The 23,377-nt window shown below is 51.1% G+C and overlaps 2 protein-coding genes across 2 annotated transcripts; both read right to left on the reverse strand.

Annotated features, from left to right (window-relative positions):
* Positions 1–251: 251 nt before the first annotated feature.
* On the reverse strand, positions 252–8,433 carry KLK5 (kallikrein related peptidase 5). Its single transcript, XM_034987097.1, has 5 exons — positions 8,361–8,433; positions 5,638–5,902; positions 4,597–4,853; positions 4,335–4,468; positions 252–407 (listed from the first exon to the last, which is right to left on the reverse strand). The coding sequence occupies exons 1-5, from the start codon at positions 8,431–8,433 to the stop codon at positions 252–254; spliced, it is 885 nt and encodes a 294-aa protein (XP_034842988.1).
* Positions 8,434–12,883: 4,450 nt separating this feature from the next.
* Positions 12,884–21,918, reverse strand: KLK6 (kallikrein related peptidase 6). Its single transcript, XM_034987144.1, has 6 exons — positions 21,239–21,918; positions 20,846–20,893; positions 20,386–20,542; positions 17,043–17,290; positions 15,792–15,928; positions 12,884–13,730 (listed from the first exon to the last, which is right to left on the reverse strand). The coding sequence occupies exons 2-6, from the start codon at positions 20,889–20,891 to the stop codon at positions 13,578–13,580; spliced, it is 741 nt and encodes a 246-aa protein (XP_034843035.1). The 5' UTR covers positions 20,892–20,893; positions 21,239–21,918; the 3' UTR covers positions 12,884–13,577.
* Positions 21,919–23,377: the final 1,459 nt, after the last annotated feature.

Below are 23,377 nucleotides of genomic sequence, written 5' to 3' on the forward strand. Positions count from 1 at the left end.
GGGGGAGACTGAGGTGCACCCTCACCTTGGTCATTCTGGGAAACTCTCTCTAGGACCTGACTGGAAAGATAGGGTCAGCCCAGGGCTGGGAAGGGGGACCCTGATTCCAGGAGACTTGGGGAGGGGCTGGAGAGATTAACAATCCCAACATCCTCAGGAAGGAACAGGGGTGTGGAAAGAATGTCACGGTTCCTGCAGGAGTGAGGACAGCAGAGGGTGGGGCACACCAGAATGCCGGGTCCTGGGATGCGTCATGAGTTCGCCTGGATGGTGTCCTTGATCCACTTAGTGAATTGGCAGAGGTTGGTGTAGACGCCGGGTCTGTTGGGCTGGGCACAGGGAAAGTCTCCCCAGGACACGAGGCCCTGTAGGGAGCCATTGCAGACCACAGGCCCCCCGGAATCACCCTGTGGAGGAGAAAGGAGCTCAGACAGGCAGAGATGTGGGGAGGTGGATGGAGGGAGACACACAGGTGAAGAAGGGCCAGGGAGGCAAGAGATAGAGACATAGAGGTGAAAAAGTAGAGGGGTGAAGAGACACAAAGACAGAGAGGGAGACACAGATAAGACACACACACAGAGAGAGAGAGAGAGAGAGAGAGAGAGAGAGAGAGAGAGGAAATGTTAACATTTCCCTGTAAGTCCCACCTTTAGAAGTTCCGTGTGTCTCCCTCACTGGGTCTCTCTGTCCCTATTTGTCTTTCTCTATTCCAACCTTTGAGCACTGTATTTCTCCTACTGAGCACACTTGACATGGCTTCCTTTCCCTTCCTCATTCTTCGCCGGCCCTCGACACCAATCCGTCTTGTACTTACACCTCACCTTTGCAGAGAGGCAGCTCTCTGGCCCCTGAAGGATGAGGCTTTCTCATCCTGGGCACCACTGACACTGGGGCTAGATCATTCTTTGGTGTGGCGGCCGTCCTGTGCATTGTAAGATGCTCAGCAGCATCCTTGACCTCTATGCATTAGATGCCAGTCACCCCCTTCCTCCCCCAGGCACAATTGTGATAACCAAGACTATCGCCAGGTATTGTCATATGTCCCTCGGGGGCGGGGTTGAGGACTGCTTCCTTGGGTTGCCTGTCCTTAACTCCCCAAACTCCTGCAGCTACTCTCCTATAATACCACTCTTTACCGTCATTTCTTATGTATGTTTTCGCAAGATACTAGTATCAGTTATAAAGAAATCCAAAGAGCCAAGATGTCCATCGACAGATGACTGGATAAAGAAGATGTGGTATATATATACAATGGAATATTATGCAGCCATCAAAAGGAATGAGATCTTGCCATTTGCAATGATGTGGATGGAACTGGAGGGTGTTATGCTGAGCGAAATAAGTCAATCAGGGAAAGACATGTATCATATGACCTCACTGGTATGAGGAATTCTTAATCGCAGGAAACAAACTGAGGGTTGCTGGAGTGGGGGGTGGGGTGGGAGGGATGGGGTGACTGGGTGATAGACACTGGGGAGGGTATGTGCTCTGGTAAGCGCTGTGAATTGTGCAAGACTGTTGAATCTCAGATCTGTACCTCTGAAATAATGCAAGATATGTTAAGAAAAAAAAAGAAGAAGAAGAAGAAGGTAGCGGGAGGGGAAGAATGAAGCAGGGGAAATCGGAGGGGTAGACGAACCATGAGAGACGATGGACTCTGAAAAACAAACTGAGGGTTCTAGAGGGGAGGGGGGTGGGAGGATGGGTTAGCCTGGTGGTGGGTATTGAGGAGGGCACGTTCTGCATGGAGCACTGGGTGTTGTGCACAAACAATGAATCATGGAACAATTCATCTAAAACTAATGATGTAATGTATGGGGATTAACATAAGAATTAAAAAAAAACCTTAATTAGAAAAAAAAAAAGAAATCCAGAGCTCAACTTCTTTCCATGTTAGCAGACTCTATTTCAGGCAAAAGAACCTGACTGCGTGCACCTCTAAATTTCAGCTGTCTTGGGACTTAATTTTTCTCATTATATTTTGTTTATGTCCCTGCAGAGTTTCCTTTGAGAGGCAGTTCGTTAACTGCCCTGAGCTTGGCTCCTCGTCTATAAAATAGAGCTAATAATAGTGAGTTAATGAGCCGCTGTATGTGAACCACATAGAGCAGGGCCCCACGTTATTATTATAGTATTAGTGTTATTACTTTTTGCTCTGAGTGGCCACACCCTGACCACATGCTGGTATGAAAAGCTAATTGAGGTCTGCAAAATGAAAAACAAGGTACTAAACTTGGTTCCAGAAAAGCTAAATGGTTTTAAATGCTGACATTTGGGGGGCGCCTGGCTGGCTCAGTTGGTGGACCGCCCAACTCTTGGTCTCGAGGTCGAGTTCGAGCCCCAGGTGGACTCGAATAAAATAAATATCTTTTTGGGGCACCTGGGTGGCTCAGTCGTTAAGCGTCTGCCTTTGGCTCAGGTCATGATCCCAGGGTCTGGGATCGAGCCCTGCGTCGGGCTCCCTGATCAGCGGGGAGCCTGCTTCTCCCTCTCTCACTCCCCCTGCTTGTGCTCTCTCTCTCTCTCGCTGTGTCTCTCTCTGTCAAAGAAATAAAAATAAAATCTTAAAAAAAATTAATTAAAAATTAATAAAAAAAATCTTTTTAAAGAATGCCAACATTCGAATTAGACGTGCTTTCTTCTGATAAAAATCCCTCTGCCCACTCCTCTATCCAGATGTGCGTGTTTCCATATCGAGTGGGGACAGAGATGACATCGGGAAGTTGCTACAATCCTCTAGGTTTATAAAATTGGTGGGGAGGAACTCTTTCCCAGCCATCAAAATGGGACAAGAGTGCTGTCTGAGGCCACAGCTTCCTTAGTAATTGCCAATATTACTGAAGTGTTCATCCTGCCAGCAGAAAGCACCTTAATTTACATCCTTCTAGAACCCTTGAGGGCCTGAATACAGGGGAGGGTCCTGATCCCTGCAAGAGTTTACTTTTAATTTCTGTCATCCTCAACAGATAGAGCTTCCATGAGGACACAGAGAAGCTCTGTGTTGGGAATCAAGGAATATTTGTTGAACATTGGTCCCCACCCATCTCTCCAGGCTCAACTCTAACTGCGTCCACTCCCCCCCCCAACTCAGTTCCCCAAACATTCTGGCTTTTTCTGTCCTTTGTTGTGTTGTGCACAAACAATGAATCATGGAACAATTCATCTAAAACTAATGATGTAATGTATGGGGATTAACATAAGAATAAAAAAGGCAGCCAAACTCCTCCCTCCTGCAGGGCCTTTGCACTTGCTTTTCCTGCCCTTAACCTTTGCAAGGCTGGCTCCTTTATGTCATTCAGTCTCTACCCGCCTCTGCCCTCTACCCATCTCCCAACCACCCTTTTGAATATTGCCCCTCATCACTCGCTATCATAAAACTATGTTTTATTTTCTGCATAGTTTTTATCCGTCTCTGAAATTACCCTATTTATGCATTTTCTTGACCATTGGGGTTTTTTAAATAATTTTATTTTTTATTTTATTTTAAGTAATCTCTATACTCAACTTGGGGCTTGAACTCATAACCCTGAGATCAAGAATCGCCCGCTCTTCCAACTGAGCCAGCCAGGCGCCCCAACCATTGGGGTTTTTTACCTTTTTGCCCCTCCAGCCCTTCCAACAAGCTTGCAATCAAGCCTCTTTATTAAACATTCTCTTTTTTTTCAAATACCTGGCAAAGGTTTTTGTCTTTCTTCCTCAAGACTGTTTACTAGCATTTGTCAGAAAACTTTCATACTATAGATTTTGTGGGGACAAGATACTTAACTGCCATCTGCCTGAAATTTGCTAAAATAAATAGACAACACTGTGAATGTCTACTACACGAAGATTGCCCCCTTAGCAGTGATATATGTATACAGTGCACAACCTGCCCAACCATACAAAGCAGGCTTGATCTCTTGATCTCTCCCTCTAGACCAGTGCTGTCTAATATGGTAGCCACTAGTCACATGGGGCTGTTGAGCGCTTGAAACATGGCTAGCCTGATTGAGATATGCTGTCATGTGATGCACATTGGATTTCACAGACTTACTATTAAAAAAAAAAGAATATAACATATCTCATTTATAATTGTTTTATATTAACTACATTTTGAAGTCATGCTACTTGGGATACATGGGGTTAAATAGAATTTATTATTAAGATAGCAAAATTTACCTGCTTCTTTTTCACTTTGTAAAATGTAGCTACTAGAAAATTTAAAATGACATGTATGACTCACATTATATTTCTATTGGACAGGGATGGGTTCCCAGGACTTAGCAAAGTTTCAGGTTACATAGTTGGCACTCAGGGCGTCTCTGCTGCCTGAATGTAGAAGTCTTGAGCCTTACCTGGCAGGAGTCTCTGCCCGCCTCGTCACCAGCGCAGAACATAGTGGAGTCTATCTGTCCTGGATAGGCCTTCTTGCACCTGCTGGTACTTAGCACAGTGATGTTCAAGCACTGGAGGACCTTGGGGAATTTAACTGTCGGAAACACACACAGAGCAGGGCCACTATGAGCAACGGAGAAAGATGGGGAGGGGCAGTGCTCAGAGGCAGAGAGGGGGAGAAGGCAGGCATGGGTGGGCATCAAGAGGGACCTGGACGCTCACTGTGGGGGCTACTGGTTGTTCCCCAGCCAGAAACCAAGCAGCTGGTCCCAGCAGTGGGACAGTGGGAGGAGATGTTGATGGGCTTAACAGCCTGAGTCTGATGGATTCTTCTGTTCAGTTTGATGAGCATGAGGTCATTGGAGTGGCTAGGATGGGAATAGCCAGGATGGGGGATAGATTTGATCCCTTTGAACAACTGCTGCCCAGTTTCATAAACGGGCGAAAAGGAATGGTGGCCAAGAACAATTCTGTAAAATCTAAAGAAGATGGTGCAGATTACTAGCAACCCCGATCCCTATGCCCATATCCAGTGCTGAGCACACCCCAAATCTAATCGCAACCCCGTCTTCACCCCATCCCATCCCCAACCTGAATCCTTTCCCCACATATAAACCACCACCTCTGCATTCCCAACCCTGATCTAACCACCCTAACCTCAAATCCAACCCTCCACCCCCCCAATAACTCTAATCCAACCCCATCCTCAATCCTACATCCATTCCCGCCCCCAGCCCTAACCCATCCCCCTGTATCTCCACCCATCTCCAATTCTCCTAATGGCATCTCTGTCCCAGACCGTCAACATACTCATGCCCAGCCCCAAATCCAACCCATTTGCATCCCTGACCCTAGCCCTAATTCTTCGCCCACCCTCCAACCATCAACACGTGCCTTCCCAACTCCAAATCCAGCCATCTCCAGTACCATTCTTAAAGCTAACCCCAACCCCGTCTTCAAGCCCACAGCTATTTCCAATCCCAATACCATTTTCATCTCTACCCTACCCCATCCCAAACTCCAAAGCCAGTCTGAATCTGAATCACATCTCCATTCCAAGCCACTCCACATATGCACTCCTCACCCCAAATCCACCACATCTCTAACTCCCACCCCCACCACAATCTTCTCCCCAGCCTAACCCCGCTCGCCAGCCCAACTCCATCCCTGATCCCATCCCAGCTGTACCCCTTGCTCACTCACCTCCATGCCCCTCCCGCTCGCCCCTGCCCTGTCCAGCCCTGCTCCTGGAGCCCCACTCACGGTTTCCGGCAGTGGGCGGCTGTGAGCAGCCACTGCGGATTCACCAGCACCGCCCCGCAGTAGAGCTGGCTGGCCTGCAGCACCAGCGCACCCTGCCACGGCTGGGCGTGCGTCTCGCAGTCGGTCCCATTCACAATGCGGGGGCTGCTGTCTTCGTCTGCCCTGGTGCTCTCCTGGGCCCCCGCTCCAGTGTCCCGGGCGCTTCCAGAGGGCCCAGTGTCGGAGGGGTTGTTGCAGGAGGCAACACCATCCGCAAGAACAGGCTCTGGGGGCCGAAAACGGGCGGGGCTTGGGATCGGGGCGGAGCTTGGGCTCAGCGGGGGGGTCTTAGATCCAAGAGGTGGGACCCTCCGGAGGTCGTCTGACCCCCGAAAGACTCTTATATTGAGGAAGGGGTCGGGCCCAGGGCTTTAGGGGCGGAGCCTGGAGTCTAAGGCCCGGAGTCTAAGGGTGAAACCTGGAAGAGGGGCAAGGCTTAGAACTCAAGGACAGGGCGCCTGGGTGGCTCAGATGGTTAAGCGTCTGCCTTCGGCTCAGGTCATGATCCTGGAGTCCCGGGATCGAGTCCCGCATCGGACTCCCTGCTCAGTGCGGAGCCTGCTTCTGCCTCTGACCCTCCCCCCGTCTCATGTGCTCTCTCTCTCTCTCAAATAAATAAATAAGTAAAATCTAAAAAAAAAAAAAAAAAAAAAAGAATGTCGGAACCAGCACATAATTGACTCTTACTGAAACAGTGCAGGTCAGCCTTCTGGGCTAAAGGTGAATGATTTTGTGCTTCTTTCCCTCATGGGTGTGAGATTGGCCATCACCAACTGAAGGAAAGAGCAGCTGGGACGAACCTACATTGGGACTGGGATTGGGGCCTCAGGGAAAGGCCACTAAAAGTGAGGCCATCGGGCGCCTGGGTGGCTCAGATGGTTAAGCGTCTGCCTTCGGCTCAGGTCATGATCCCAGGGTCCTGGGATCGAGTCCCGCATCGGGCTCCCTGCTCCTTGGGAGCCTGCTTCTCCCTCTGCCTCTCTCTCCCTCTGTCTCTCATGAATAAATAAATAAAATCTTAAAAAAAAAAAAAAAAAAACTCAAGGACAGTGTCCAGGATCAGGTGGTTTACTGGACTCTGACTGCGCCTCAAGGTTCCTGGGAGTGGCTAGAGCTCAGTGGGCGGGGCCAAGGGAGGTAAAATTGGGCCTTCCCAGGGGCGGAGCCAAGGCTCAGGGGGTGGAGCCTGGGAATGGGCCCGTGATCAGGGCTTTAGTGGTGGGACCTCGGCTCAAGAAGTGGGGTCAGGCCTCAGCGAATGAGGTCAGAGCTGGAGGGGGCAGTTTGAGAGGCCAGGATCACGTGGGGAGATCGACTCTATAAAGAGCCCAGACTTCGGGCAAGGAGGTAGGGGCTGGGTTTTAGGAGCTGCCGACAGGACCAGAAGTGGACCGTGGCCAAAACGGGGAGAGCCATCGAGGTGGGGCCTGGCTTGCGGGGCTGGGGGGTGCACAGCCCAAGGGGATCTTGGCTGTGGATAAAGTCTGGAGTAGCAGTGCGGTTGAGGAAAGGGGGACAGGGTCAGAGCCGCTGGACGGAGGGAGAGTTGGGGGAACAGAACCAGGAGGGGTGCTCAGCTAGAGGGGCCCGATGGCGACAGAAAACAGGACTCATTTTGAATTCTCAAACACGAATGTTCACCTCCTGAATCCTGCTGGCAGTACCCTCCCCCCTACAGCCAGACACAGATACCCCACTCCTTTGCTCCGCCCCCCATGGTCTGTGTACTTGTTCACATTCTTGCTGATGACCCACAGATGCCAAGCGCCTGGCGCGCACACTCCAGGAAACACGCACACGGCTTCTGTGACAGATCAGCACACGCACAGTTAATGAGGGGCGCACCGTCTCCACCGGGCCCTCCGCGGCTCACGGTGCCCACCCTCTCCGGGCAAGCGCACCAGGCGGCAGCCTCGCAAGATCTCGCGCCCCCACGCAGTGTCTCGGGGACACGGAGACCAGCCCAGGCTCTTCCGCACGCGGGCACGTGGGCATGGAGACAACATTACCCTCCGTCAGCCCGGCAGGGCACAGTGCAAGTGACCTAGCATCAGCCATCTTCACCCAGCCAAGACCTCGTAGTGACAGACACTCCAGCACACCCAGCCCCTCAAGGCAGGGACGGAAACTCCACCCACGCGGTTGCCCCACCACACAGACAGCCCCCGATAAACACGCAGTCACCGTCACCCCGACGTAGAACCTCAAGCGGCCACAGAGCCCACGCAGAGCCGCGCATAGTCCTGCGCTCAGCGGCAATCGCTCAGCCCCAAAGCGTTCCTTACCTGCAAGCACCTGGCTGCGCGTTTTCACCGTAACCAGCACTTTTGTTACAAGAACTCCAGATGCCTTCGGTCACACATAATGTGCACACAATTACCCGCACAGACACTGAGTCACACACGATCCCAAACGCACACACAGCCTCCAAGCGAGTGCCCCAGTTACAGGCAGTCACTTGATATGGGGAAAGGCACCCCCCCAAAACCACACACAGTGACAGGCACACAGCCACCCACAGTCGTCCGAACATGAATAGAGACTCCGACTCACAGTCACCCAGTCCCAGAGCCATACCCCATCACACAGAGTGCCCCCCGGGACAAACACTCCAATGTCACTCAGAGTCACCCACAGCCCCACCCACAGTTAGCTGACAGGTGCACAACAGGGGTTCTGGTTACCTGTCACCCCCAGAATCAGGGCTGTGATCAGGGCACCGACCATCCACATCCAGGAGTGTCCTGCTGGAGCCATGGCCACTGCACCTTGTGGGGAGGACAGAGGGCAGGGAGGCCCGGGTGATGCTGGGAGCCCTTTACCCCACCTCCCTTCCTTCTTTGCCCCATTTCTCAGGGCAGAAAGGAACCACAAGGACATTGCCCCCCAACCCAGAGACTACAGACTTCAGAGGAGCAGACATCCAGAACCCTCCAGTTGTGCAAAGAGGGAAGATAAAGAGAGAGTAGGGGTGCATCCAAGACCAGAGCCAGACGCAGACACCTTTCCCTCTCCCTGTCCTCTTCTGCAGGCCTCACCTGCCGAGTCCCCCAGGTAGGGTGTGGGGAACCCACTCCCAGCTCAGCGACAGACTTCTCAGGCCTGTGCCGTCCTTCAGCCACCTTCTCCTCGGCTCTGGGCACTCAGCCTGAGTTATAACCACCCACTGATCCCCGGGGCGCATTCCCAGGTAGTGAGGCGCCCTGCCAGGCCTCAGCAATCACTCCTCCCGCTTCCCCCCACCTCCACCCCCAGAGCACCCCCCACCCAGTCCCGAAGGCCCCTCCCTACTTTCTTGCCAGGAGGGAGGGTTGGAAACGGGTCTCCGCAAGACTGGCCCATCCTGCCCTGAACCCCTGTCCCCCCAGCTTCAAGCTCATGCTTCTCACCAGCTCTGGGGGGTCTTCTTGGTATCTGGATTTTTCTTTATTTTCCGCGTTCTTCACTCATTCTGCCTCTCTCCGTCCCACCTTATCATCTTCCCATCTTTTTTTTTAAGCTTTGTTTATTTATTTATTTGAGAGAGAGAGAAACAGCGAGAGAGGGAACACAAGCAGGGGGAGTGGGAGAGGGAGAAGCAGGCTCCTGGCTGAGCAGGGAGCCCGATGCGGGGCTCAATCCCAGGACCCTGGGATCATGACCTGAGCCGAAGGCAGCCGCTTAGCCAACTGAGCCACCCAGGCGCCCCCCCCCTTTTTTTTCTTTACAGCTTTGAGGTGGAATCAGGTGGAATCACAATAAACTGTGCATATTTAATGTGTAGGATTTGATGAGGTCTGACACACATCACCACCGATAGTGAGCATGTCCATCACTCCATGTATGTGTCTGTGATTCTCAATCTCGGTCTCTATACCTCAGAGTCTCTCTTGTATCTTTCCTTCTGTGTTACCTCTCTTTCCTCTGTGACTCTATCCTTCTCAGTCTCTCTCTGTTTCTGTCTCTGCATCTGCCCCCTTCTGTCCCTCTGTCCCTCCCCCCCCACCCCCGTCACTGGCTCTAAGCATCTGTATCTCTGCATCTTTGTGTCCCTCTGTCTCCCTTGCGTTGCCTTTGGAGTAGAGAAGACTCAGGCCACTTTGCCAAAGGGATCCTTCCTCCCTCCTCCTGCCCCTCACCCTGGGGCTGGGGCCACAGGGCAAAAAGGAGTAGGGATCCAGTCTGGGGGCCCCCTGCAGAGGACTTGGCTGAGCTGGTGCAGCCAGGCGTGCGTGAGAGGGTTGGGCAGGGCAACCTGTTGATGGGGAAAGAGGCCAAGAGGCCAGGAGAGGGGGTGGGTGGCTCCTGGCCCTTTGGGAAATGGGGCACTGGGCGGGGATCCCAAAAGGTGGCTTCTGTCTCACCAGTCCTGGGCCATCTGGAGCTGCCTCTCCCCACCTTTTCTCCATTCGACCTCTTTTTTCTGTCTGGCCCTGACTCTCTGAATCTGTCTCTGACTGTGTTTCCAAGTTTCTGACCAGCTGGGATGTAGGAGCCACTCACTCACTCAACAGCTCTCTCCTGAGCAACCCCTGCGAGCCAGACTGAGGTCCACCCGTGAACAAAATGGACAAGGACTCCTGGAGATGCTGCTGTCCTCGTGGATCTCACATCCCTTGGGGGCAGAACCGAGCTGAATTGCTCCCTTCTGTAAGCTGGCATCTGCTGAACCAGAGGTTTTAGAGGCTTTGATCCTGGCTTCAGGGTACAGGGGGAAAAAAACTGTTCTGAGGGTTATTTTGATTATTGCGATTCACATTGCACGCATGGAAGTGACAAATCCAGCAACCCACTTCTCCCTGAATCTTTCAAGGTTGGCTTACAACCCTTTTAATTCTAGATATGCCTCTTTATTCCAGATAGGTCTTTACAATAATGTTTGGTCTCATTTACAAACTCAGTTAATTAAGTATCTTCAAACATTTTAAACTACATTTCTATTTTTTAAAAGATGTTATTTATTTATTTTAGAGAGAGAGAGGGAACAAGCAAGGTGAGGGGCAGAGGAAGAAGCAGGTTCCCTGCTGAGCAGGGAGCCCGATGCGGGACTCGATCCCGGGACTCCAGGATCATGACCTGAGCCGAAGGCAGTCGCTTAACCAACTGAGCCACCCAGGCGCCCCCCTAAACTACATTTCTAAAACCAACACATTCAGTCTCTTTTGGAAGCCCTTCAGTTTTTAGACAAACCTCCCAGAACATTTAGGTAAATTTATACATCTATGCATATTACACGTGTAAAAATGAGCAACTTGAGAATGTTCCGGAATTGAAAGAAGACTACCCTATACCTGAGCAGTGAGGACCTGAAACAACCCCTTGGCATTCAGATGTCAGCTTGGCCACTTACTCTCTGTGAAACTTTGGGCTAATCGAGGATCCTCTCTGTGTCTCAGTTTCCCTGTCTGTAACATCGAAACAATAATGGTACTTAGTTCATAGGTGTGCTATGAAGATTAAATGTGTTACTATGTAAAGCTCTTAGACCAGCGCCTGGCATGTACTAAGTGTTTGTTATTTGTCATATCCTTTAAAGAAGATAATTCTCTCTTAATGAACTGAAGTTGATTTTGCTCTGGACATTTGTTGACTGGTTCCTCCTGGTGACTCTGGTGCATTTCATGGCTCTATATACCAGCCAAAACCTTTAGAAGGGATTGGTCAAGGCGGGCCCAGGCCATTCACATGACTTAGTATTTCCACATACGCATAAAAATCAGCCACTCCCTCCCATCATGTGGCTTGATCAACTTTCACCTTGCTTTGGTTCTTAAGACATGTGCTTTTTCTCCAAATCTGAAGATCTTTGCAACTGAGGGACTCCATTCTTTTAAATTACTCCCTCTGTCTTTGGACCACATAACTCTCCCATCGCAGAATGACACACGATTGACTTTGAACATCTCCTAGGATGCAGTTGCTCTGTTTAATAACGTCTGATTTCATTCTACGCTGCACTGGGCAAAAATAAGGTTGCAATAAATACTGAAACAAATGAATTATTGTCTCTGATTCTCCTTCTGTTCCCAAATATTTCTCTGCTTCTAAATCCAGCCCCCATGTAGGGCTGTCTTTTCCCTCTCTCTCTCTCTGGGAGCCCCTAACTGTCCCACGTGCCTTCCCGGGAGGACCCCTGGCTTAGAGGTTATTTTGCCTTCCTCACAGATGATGCGGTGGAGGTTGTAAGAAAAGAAGACTTCTCTGAGGACAGGACAGCCCTGGGACTTGGGGGTAGAGGCGTGTACATCTGTTAGGGATCATGCTTGGTGCACGTCTGTGGGAGCAGCCCAGAAAGCATGCAGAAGCCTGGGGCTTGACCAGTTGGGCCTGTCTGCTCCCCTCATTTCTCTGGGGACCTCCTGTATCTCCTCCTCCCTGCCCATTGCTGTCCCCTCAAATGGACTGCAGCAAGATCTTTCTAGTACGCAGAACTGACCCTGTCATTTTCTCAAAGCCCTCGGGATCAAGGCCAAGTGCTTCTTCCTGGCACTCAAGGCCAGCCCTATCTTCCACTGACTTCTACTTCCAGCCATCCACCCACTTCTCCCACCTCAACCCCCAGCTCCACCATCCTGGATGATTCACCATCTCTGGAGCATACCAGGTGTTCTCACACCCCCAGGACTTTCTACAGGTCATCCCCTCTATGACTATCCACCCAACCTTCTCCATATGGTGAACTCAATGCAGCCTCCTCCAGACCGCCTAGCGCCAGCTCAGCCCTCTTCTTTCCCTGTGCCATCATTTCAACCTCCCTCCTGGCCTCCAGTCTCTCCCCTCTGGTTCATCCCATACAAGGTCCCAGGGCTGCTCTTGTTCACAAACCTTCCATGGCTCCCCACTGCCCTCAGGAGAAAGTTTTATCCTCTCAAACTGGGGGTCTGGGTCCTTTGGGATCTGGCCCCCGCTCTGCTCTCCCACCTTCTCTCCCAACCCCTACCCACACACAGTGGTCTCCCAGCCCTCTCCCCCACTTCTTTTTTTTTTTTAATGATTTTATTTATTTATTTGAGACAGAGAGAATGAGAGAGACAGAGAGCACATGAGAGGGGGGAGGGTCAGAGGGAGAAGCAGGCTCCCTGCCGAGCAGGAAGCCCGATGCGGGACTCGATCCAGGGACTCTAGGATCATGACCTGAGCCGAAGGCAGTCGCTTAACCAACTGAGCCACCCAGGCGCCCTCCCCCACTTCTTTCAGTGCTACAAAAGGAGCTTAAGGGAGAGAGCCCCCATGAAGCCTAGCACAAGATGGAGTACTCATGGATGTCTTCTTGGAGGGAAGGAGAAATGAAATTGGGCTGTAAAAGGGAACTAAGAATATCTGGACTTGAGACAGGCAAAGGTGGGGTAAAAGCAAAAAGCACTGCTAAGAATAAAATCCACTCTTTATTGCTCAAGCAAGTATGCCAGCCACACTGTATGTGTTTCACTTGCTGGAAATCTTGAATCCTCCCAACAGCAACCACTGCCCTATGAGGAACATACTATTATTACCCTTATTACCCTTATTTTACAGACGAGAAAATCTACACAGTGAAGGAATTGCCCTTCCCAAGGGCACACAACTAAAAAGGGGCAGAGTTGGGATTCCAACTCAGGTTTTGCCAGACTCGTGACCACTCCTCTGCAGGAAGAAGTAGAGCCCATGGAATAACCAGGGAGGGAGAGATGCTTGGAAGGGGTTTTCCTGTATTCTTTTAGTGGTGGGGGTAAGACCTTAGCCCACGTCCCCACTCGCCCCCAGTGATGCAAGGATGGGGCTGGGGTAAAACCAGGGTGAATTTGTACCGTCATGTCACTGTTTTTATTAAGCATTAAGGGTTGGATCTAGGCAGGTAGGGGGAAGGCAAAGTCTTGGTCAGATATATTCTGGAGCCAGCAAGTGGGGACCACAGGTCAAGAGTTGGGTGTCACATGTCAGGGTTAGTTGGCCTGAATGGTTTTTCGGATCCAGCGGCTATATCTGCAAACATCGGTATAGACTCCGGGTTTCTCCTTGGATCCACAGGGAACATTACCCCATGACACAAGGCCTCGGAGATGGTCTCCACACACCAGTGGACCCCCGGAGTCACCCTGTGGGAAAGAGGGAGAGAACCAGATAGAGAAACACACACAGAGAAAAGAAAGGGTGATAGGGCCGCCTCCCTGGCTCAGTGAGTAGAGCATGTGACTCTTGATCTCGGGGTTGTGAGTTTGAGCCCCATATCGGGTGTAAGATGACTTAAAAATAAAATCTTTAAAAAAGAAAGACAGACAGATAGGGAGACAGAAGGACACCCATGTAGAGAGGGAAAGGGAGAGAGACACTCAGAGGTGGATCGACTTGGGGACAGAGAGACAGATAGACACACACACAGTCACAGACAGGGAAATAGAGAGCTGAGGGAAACTCAGAAATGTGGAGAAATAAAGAGATCCAGAGAGGCGTGGAGAGAAGAAAAGAAAAAGAATAAAGGCTAGGAACAGAGACTGACAGCCATGCGGCGGGCTCCCTGCTCAGCAGGGAGTCTGCTTCTCCCTCCCCCTCTGTGGCTGCCCCTGCTTCTGCTCTCTTGCTTGCTCTCTCTCTGTCAAATAAATGAATAAAATCTTAAAAAAGAAGAAGAACAACAACAGAGACTGAGAGGTGTAGAGAGAGGCAGAAGTGCAGAGTGAGGTGGAGACAAAGAGAGAAATATATATATATATACACATAAAATAAAATACATTGTGTGCATGGTTTTACATTTCTATTAAAAAATGCATTATAGGGGCGCCTGGGCGGCTCAGTCGTTAAGCGTCTGCCTTCGGCTCAGGTCATGATCCCAGGGTCCTGGGATCGAGCCCCGCATCGGGTTCCCTGCTCCGCGGGGAGCCTGCTTCTCCCTCTCCCACTCCCCCTGCTTGTGTTCCCTCTCTCGCTGTGTCTCTCTCTGTCAAATAAATAAATAAAATGTTTAAAAAAAAAAGCATTATATTTATATAAATCTATTCATATAATAGTTATGTTTATATATGTAAATGTACATGTAAAGAGACAGAAGGAGAGAGAAAGAGACCTAAAAAGAGAACAAACTTCCAGTTACAAGGTAAGTACCAGGGATGTAATGCACAGCATGGTGACTATAGTCAACACCGCTGGGTGATATCTAGGAAGGTTGTTAAGATAGTACACCCTAAGAGCTCACATCACAAGGAACAAAAATTTTTCTTTTCTGTTTCTTTGCTTTGCTTTCTCTTCTTATTGAATCTACAGGGGGTGTTGGGAGCTAACTAAACTGACTGCCGTAATCACTCCACACATATGGAAGTCTAACATCATACTATACACCTGAAACTTCTACACTGATGTATGGATGCTGACTGCATCTCAACAAGACTGGGGAGAGAAAAGACAGCTTCAGAAATGGGATTTGTCTGCTAGCCCTTTCTTTGTGTCCAAGTTGCTATGTATCACTGTTCCTAGCTCTGTCTCTTTCTCCCTCTTGACTGGTCTCTTCAGGTCCTTCAATGCACTGGAGTAAATTTTTAAAAAAGATTTTATTTATTTATTTGACAGAGAGAGACACAGCGAGAGAGGGAACACAAGCAGGGGGAGTGGGAGAGGGAGAAGCAGGCTTCCCACTGAGCAAGGAGCCCGATGCGGGACTCGATCCCAGGACTCTGGGATCATGACCTGAGCCGAAGGCAGACGCTTAATGACTGAGCCACCCAGGCACCCCGCACTGGAGTAAATTTTGACATAAATAGGAGAGAGCCAGTGGTTGATGGGGAAACAAAAAAAGCCCAAGTTAAAGGAGGCATTTGGGAGTGGGGATGGAACCCTCTCTCTCCCCAGCTGTGATCCGTCCGCCTCCAGAGCTTGGTCATGTCCAAACAGGACAGTCCCCTGTTTGAGGAAGGACAGTCCCCTCACGCCATCTGCCTTCTTACTGTGTCTCTCTGGTTCTTGATCTCTCTATCTCCATCCTTGTCTCTGCTGGCTGTCTTTATATCTCTGCCTGTTCCTCACTGTGTCTCTGAGTGTCCAACTGAGACTCTCTCCCTGGGATTCTCTCCCAGCATATCTCTGTAAAGCTCTATTTCGGCCTGTGTGTTTTCTCTCTTGCTCTCTCTGTCTTTGGCGATGTAACCGGAAGGTCCTGGTGGCCTCACCTGGCAGGAATCCTTCCCGTACTTCTCATCCCCGGCACACACCATGTTCTGGGTGAGCTGGCTGGGGTAGGCACGCTCACACTCCTCACGGGACACCAGGTGGATGTATGCACACTGGATGGTGCTAGGGAAATCACCTGCAGAGAGAAATGAGCCAGGCTCACTTCACAACCTGTCTTTCCCACGTTCCCCGCCCCAGCAATCTTCCAACCTCTTTAAGTCCTCTCTTCCCTCTTGGTCCCTATTTCCCACTGGTTTCCTTCGTCCCATTTGTCTTTCATTCATAAAAACCCATTTCCATTGGCCCTGACTCCTGATTGGTCCCTCTTTACATCATTCTTTCCTCCCATTGGCCTGTCTTCCTCATTAATTGCCCCTTCTCCACTAGTCCTCATTTCTTATTGGTTTTCCCTTTCTCTTAGGTCCTGCCTCTACTTGTCTCTTTCACTGGTCCCACCTTCTTCAATAGTTCCAGCTCACCTCTAGACTCTCTTCTATTAGTCCCTCCTCCACTCTTTCATCCTTCATTGGACCCTTCTTTCCTGTTGGTTCATCCTGATTGGCCAAGATTGGTCCTTTCCTAATTGGTCTCATTGCCCCCCATTGTTTCTCCCTTCTTATTGGCCCTTAATCCAGAGGTCTACCCCCTCATTGGTTCTTTCCTAAATGAACCCGCCCCCCCCCCCCACCATAGGTTCTCCCTTCCTATTGGCCCTTCATCCAATAGTCCATCTTCCTTTTTTGGCCCTTCACTCACTGGCCCAACTACCTTCCACGGTTCCTGCTGACCTACCGGACTTGTTTCTACCCCATTCCTTCCTCTAGTGACTCCTCTTAACCTCTGACCCTTCCTCAGTTGGTTCCTCCCTATTATCACTCTCCACCCCATTTACACTCTCAATTCATATCTTTCTGCTGGCTGCCCTGCTTTATTGATCTCTCTTCTTCCATTAGTCCCTCCTCCATTATCTCTTCTTGATCATCTGTGCATCCTGATTGGTCCCTTTCCATCATTGGCCTCATTCTTGATTAGAAGGTCCCTCTTCTTTGATCCTTCATCTTATGGCCTATCTCTCCATACCATTCACCCACGGGTCTACTTTCTCCACTGGCTGTTCACTCGTTCCCTCAACTCCCATATTTGCCAATCTCCCCATTGACACACTGCCCCATTGGCCCTCACCATTAGCGCACCTCCTCCATAGCCTGTCACCCATTGGCTTGCTTCCCCATCACCCTCCCCCTACTGACCATCTGCTGTCTTGCCCCAGCCTAGGATGTGGCAGCTGGTGTGGTTGGCCCAACAGTCTTCCTCCACGGAGAGGGGCTGGATGCGTTCAGAGAATTTTGCTGGTCGAGCCAGGCGCAACAGCATGATGTCCTGGTCGTGAGTGGCAGCATTGTAGCCAGGGTGGGCCACAGCCCGGATAACAGAGCTCTGCTCCTGGAAACTCTCCCTTTGCTGAAGGTTGTGCTTCCCCAGGTAAACCTGAAGGTTCCTGGGAAAGAGGAGGGCTGGGTCTTACCTGGAGCCCTTGGGCTGCAGCTGAGACTCCAGAAAGGGCTGTAATGGGAGATGGGGGTGGCTTGGTGTACCATGAACCATCTGGCCTATTCCCCTCACAATCTTCCCAGCTCTGAAAAGGAAAACTTCATCCTTCCAGAATAACCTTGGAGACTTTTGTTGACTCTCTTTGTTTCATGCCTCACATCCAAGCTGCCCGGAAGTCCTTTTGGCTCTCCAAAGTATATCCAGGATGTGACCACTTCTCACCTCCCCCACTGCTACCATTTTGGTCTGGAGCCATCATCTCTTACTGGGGCTATGGCAGTAGGCACCCCACTGGACTCCTTGCTTCTGTGTTTGCTCCTCCACAGTCCATCCTCCACAAAACAACCAGAGAAATTTTATCAACATAAAATATCCCACCTCCTCCTGTCCCTCCTCTGCTCAGAACTCTCCCATGACTCCCATTTCACTCAGAATAAAGGCTGAAGTTTTCACCCTGACCCACAAGGTCCTGCACATCCTGCCCCCATCACCTCTCAAATATCACCTCCTCCCACTCCCTCTCTCATTCTGCTCCAGGCGCACTGGCTTCCCTGCCTTTCTTTGAATACAGCAGTCATCCTCTCACCCCAGGGCCTTTGCACTGGCTGTTCCCTCTGCCGGCAACTCTTTTCCCCACATATCTGCATGGCTTCCTCCCTCACCCTCTCCAGATGTCACCTTCTCTGTGAGGCCTTCCCTGATGATCCAGTTAAAATGCAAATATCTACCCTAACAAGCAAGTCCTTTCTCCCTGCTTCCTTTGTCATCCAAGAATCTACCATCACCATCTGATATACTATCTATGCATTGTTAAATATTTACTTATTTTATTGTCTCTCCTCCTACTATGGCAGCACTGTCCAATAGAACTTCCTCAGTCATGCAGCTGCTTGATATGGTGGCCACTAGACACAGGCTGCTACTGAGCACTTGTGTAGCTCCTGAGTTTGTCATCTCATTGCATTTTTCTTAATGTAAATTTAATTAGCCAATTTTGGCTACTGCATTAGGTAGCACAGCTCTAGAATATCAAGATGGGATTTTTGTTTTGTTCAGATACAGCATCCTCAGTGCCTAGACCTGTGTTTATCATATTTATGATAGACATCCAACAAATATTTGTGAAATGGATCAAAGAGTCACTCCCTTGCTCAAAATTCTCCCGTGGCTCCCCATTGCCCTTGGAATAAAACTCATTCCACCATCCTCTGCCCCGCTGTGAACTGGTAACTTTCTTAAAACACTCCAGAATGTTTTAACCTCAGGGACTTTGTCTTTGCATTTCTTCTGCTCTGAATGCTCCTCCCCTTCTTCATTTGTCTACTCTTTCTCATTTTTCACGCCTCAGCTTGGACTTCATCTCATCAGAAGGTCCTTCTTGACACCCTCCTCCATCTAAAGTAGGTACCTCTGTTCTTTTCTCTCAGGGAGCCATCCCTGTTCTTTTCCTTCACTGGACTTAGGGTAATTTGTAATATGATTTTTCGAGGGTTTGTTTGTTAAATAACTGTCGTTCTGTGCCTTTCTTCCCCTGTGTTCCTAAGGACAGAGACTCTGTGTATTCCTCTCATCCACTGCTGAATCCCCACTGCCCAGCTCAAATCTGGCACTTAACAGATGTCTTGATCAATGTACACCAAATGAATGAATGAGAATGGTGGGAGTGATGCCGAATCTCCCCAAGCGTAGGGGAGACCATCCTGGGGTCCTTGAGTCCATAACCTTGCATGATTAGACCCCTCCCCCCACAGTAGGAAGTGGCCCTGTTGGTTTCCAGACACTTGAGTTGCCACTTACTACTTCTCTGAGCCTCAGTATCCTCATCTGCAAATTGGGGCCAGGAGTCCCTTATTGTGGAGATTCCAGGAAATGTATATAAACTGCTTAACTCAGCACCTGGCTGGTAGTTAGCATTGAACAAAATGGCAACTGTTAACCTAACTAGTGATCATTAGGGCCCTGAGGATTAGTCCTGGTCCTTCTATGCTTTTCTACCGTGCCCGCTTTTTGGATGATCTCATCCCATCCTGTGTTTAAATACCTTATTTGTGGATGACCCCTTAATGTTTACCTAGAGGTCTGACCTCTCCTCTGAGCACCAGCAGCCTACCCTCATGCTTCTTGGACATTGCCCTGGTATCTCAGACTCACCTTGGCTAAAGCAAAATGTCTGACACTCCTCTGCCCATATCCAAACTGGTTCTATCTCCCTCTCCCACAGCTTAGAGAGACACAACAGAACATCCACTTGTTTGAGTCAATACCTGGAGGTCAGCCCTGTTTCTTCCATCCCACATCACTGAGTCCTGCTGGTCTCAAAATACCTCCCAAGGTTTTCAACCGTCCTCCATCCCCTGGTCCAAGCCATCATCCTAGGTCATTCTACATGCATCCCTTCATCTCCCCTTGCTCAGCGCACTTTCCACATGGTGACCAGGATGCTTTTAAAAATGTAAATCAGGGATGCCTGAGTGGCTCAGTTGGTTAAGCGTCTCCCTTCAGCACAGGTCATGATCCCAGGGTCCTAGGATCAAGTCCCGCATCAGGCTCCCTGCTCAGCTGGGAGCTTGGTTCTCCCTCTGCCTTCCACTTCCCCTGCTTGTGCTCTCTCTCTGATAAATAAATAAATAAATAAATAAATAAATAAATAAATAAATAAATATTTAAAATCTTAAAAAAAAAATGTAAATCAGATCCTGCTGCTTCCCTGACTGAAATTTTCCAGTGGTTTCCCACCTCACTTAGAATGAAATCCATCATTCCATCGCTGCCTACGGGGTCCTGCAGCATCTGATTCCCGAGTTAGAAGGTCAGTCCATAAAAGCAGCAGTTTTGCTTATTTCCTTCACTGCTGTATCCCCAGGGCTCCAAACAGTGCCTGACAGATATTTAATGCTCAGTTAAGTACTGGCCAGATGAACCTGGTTATCAGATGCCTTGTGCTGGGACGGGGAGATGTGTGTGTCCCTTCGTGCCTGATGTCTGTAAGACACCCCTGGGGTCTCATCGCAACCACACCTCACTCATGGCGTGGAGACTCACAGTTTTTTGCAGTGGGCAGCGGTCAGGACCCACAGTGGGTGAATGAGGACCCCTCCGCAGAGCAAGTGGCCTGACGTGTAGAGGGCAGCTTGGTAGGGGTGAGATGTCTGCTCACAGGGTCCACCGTGCAACACCTTATTCTGTTCCTCCGCCCAGGCTGAGAGAGGAAGGGTCTGAGTCAGGGAGGAGCCCTGGAGACACCAGGTGAATCCCCCAGTGTGAACCCCAATGCCGTCCCAGTGCTCCAGGTCATCTGCACCCCACCCGCATCCTCAGATTCTTCCCCACCTTTCAGACCACCTCCCACCCCCTTCCCATCTGCACCCCATCCCTAACCTAGCCCTCCGCTTCCTCCTAACTCCAAGCCCACCCCACCTCCATACCTGTGTGAATCCCCATCCCCAGTTCCAAACTTTCCCATCAGCAGCCCCTACCCGCCCCATCCCATCCTTTTTTCCACCTGCAGCCTTCAGGATCAGTGCCACAATCAGCATCTTCATGCCCATTCCTGAGAAGGGAAACCAAATGCTCCTCAGGCACCATCTCAGACCCCCTCAAGGCCCCTCCTTCATCCTCCCCCTCCCCAGCCTGCACGTCTTCCTGACCCTTGACTCCATCCTTCCCCTGGCCTCTTGTCACTCTAACCGTGTCTTCCATTCTGGGGTCCCATGAAGGCAGGTTGGTGGTCTGTGGCTCACATTATGCATCTCCTACTTCTCTGGGTTCTAGCATGCCCGCCTGCCAACAGGCGGGGATGGCCCGGGAGGGGTCCTGACCTTCTTCCCTCCCCTTCTGAGCTCACAGTGTCGCTCATCCCCGCACCTGGAGGTTCTGGGGTGCAGTGTGATCTTACCTGCTGGGGGCCGGCTGCCTGGGGGCCCAGAGGACTCCTGGCCGAGAGGTTCTTGGGTTGGGACGGGAATAGCACGTGTCACAGGCAGACAGACCGAGGAGCAGAGAGGGCCAGAAATGCAAGGAGTTATGGGGAGAGACAGGACACTGAAAGCAGAGGGGATGCCCAGGTGCCAGAGAGACAGACAGCAGAGGATGTATGGGCTGTGAGGCCCAGGCCAGAACCTGGGTTTCCTGGCCTCCCTGGAAGAGGCTGTTCCTGTCCACAGATACTCCTGGTGCTTCCTTTTAACCCCTGTCTCCCCAGGTCCCTGAGGCAGGAGGCCGCCCCACCCTTTCTTCCTCACCCAGACCTCCCACACACATTCCTTACATCCCCATGTCCCCGTGGCTCTGCTCCTGATGACCTCTGACTGGGCTTCCCGGCAGGGGAGCACCAGTCCCTGAGTGCATTGGGAGCCTGGACTCCTGGGACTGAGGGAAGAGAGGCTAGGGGTCTGGACTCCAGGGTCTAATGGGAGGCGGGGAGGGGACTTAGAATTCTAGACCTTCAGGAGAAAGACCTGCGCACCTGCACTTTTGAGTCTAAAGGAAGAAAGGGGTTTGTTCTCAGTCCCTAGACTTGTAGGTCCTTGAGCAAGAAGGTATGTGAAGACCAACGCCCAGGCAAGTGAACAGTGCCCTCTGGCATGCAGGAATCCCCCCACCTCTGTCTGTGAGCACTCTAGGCCTACAGACCCTCACTCTTGGGTCTGCTGCCTTCGGGCACTGGAAACCAGGCCACGTGGGTCAGTGGGGTTGGGGTGATTCACGCACCTGCCCGTAAGTCCCTCTGTGGGTGCTGACGACCTCCGTGGTCCCACCGTAGACAGCAAGCCAGCGAGAAAGCATGTGTCACCAAGCCGGGACCTGCCCCTGCCCTGGGCTGGGGCGCAGGCCCAGCGCTGTGGGGAAAGGGGCCTCAAACAATTGGGCTTTGTCCACCCCCAGCGCCCAGTGCCATGCTCCCACCAGCTCCGTTTCTCAACCTCTCTTCCGAGCAGGCAAGCGGCTACATCAATAACTTCCCTTTGTCCCGGTCTGACAGTCCTGTTGATGTCCTTCATTGTCCACCCACTTCTGCCGGATATCAGGACATCTGACCTTCCTGGCCCCCCTGCTCCAAGCCTGCCCACCTGTGAGGTCTCACTGTCCACCTCTGTCCTCGGCTGTAGTGCGGGTGTCTCCCTGTCCGTCTTCCTCTCTCTCTAGTGTTTTCCTGTGTTCATCTCAGGCTCTATTTGTGTCTCTGTCCCTCTGCCTCTTTCCCCATCTCTCTCTGTCTTTCTCCCAATTCTCCGGGTCTCCGTTGACATTCTCTACATCTCCGTCTGCTTATCCTCCCCTGGCTTCCCCTGCATCTCCAGGAGAGGCATGTGCCTCTGCCCAGAAGCGAGTTAGATCCCTGGGGAGCCAGCGGGATGCTGTGGGGGAGCAGTGGGAAGCCAGTGGGACACAGGAGGGTTTTTGATGGGATTCAACACGGAGGGAGAGACTTGGAAATAAGCAGGAATGCAAGAACACTTGAGAGCAATGTGGGAATGTGAGATGGGGGCCCAGCAGCTATGGAGGGATCCAGGACGATTTGAGGAGGTGCCTACGAAGTTGGACCTTGAATGCTGCGCCCAGTGTTGGGTATTGGTCAGGAGAAGCAGGGCAAGAAGTCCTGGTGTGTGGCGGCCACGGGGAGGGAGATGAGGATGGATGTAATGGCATGAGAAGGAAAATGTGGGGAAGTCACTGGAGATGAGGACAACTGATATCAGTAATGTCCACCTCAGCACCAGCTCGGGCCTGGCACTGGGGGATGAAAATCAATATTTGGCAGTCAACATACTCTCGGGCTGCTCCTCTGCCCCCAACTTCCCCCAGGCCCTTCACGCTCACGTTCCCACTGAACTCGGCATCTTCTCAGAACCCACCATCCTCCCAGACACCAGGCTGGATCGCTTACAGCCTGGCCCACCACCTCCTGTCCATCCCCATGACCCTAGCCCCAGCTCAGACTTGCCCATGTCCCCCCAGACCATCACCCTGGGCTCTTCCTCCTTCTCAGGCACCTCCTCAAATCGTCCTGGATCCCTCCATAGCTGCTGGGCCC

The sequence above is a fragment of the Mirounga leonina genome, unplaced genomic scaffold (genome assembly GCF_011800145.1).
Source record: "Mirounga leonina isolate KUSES-001 unplaced genomic scaffold, KU_Mleo_1.0 Mir_376, whole genome shotgun sequence".
NCBI classification, from domain to species: Eukaryota; Metazoa; Chordata; class Mammalia; order Carnivora; family Phocidae; genus Mirounga; species Mirounga leonina.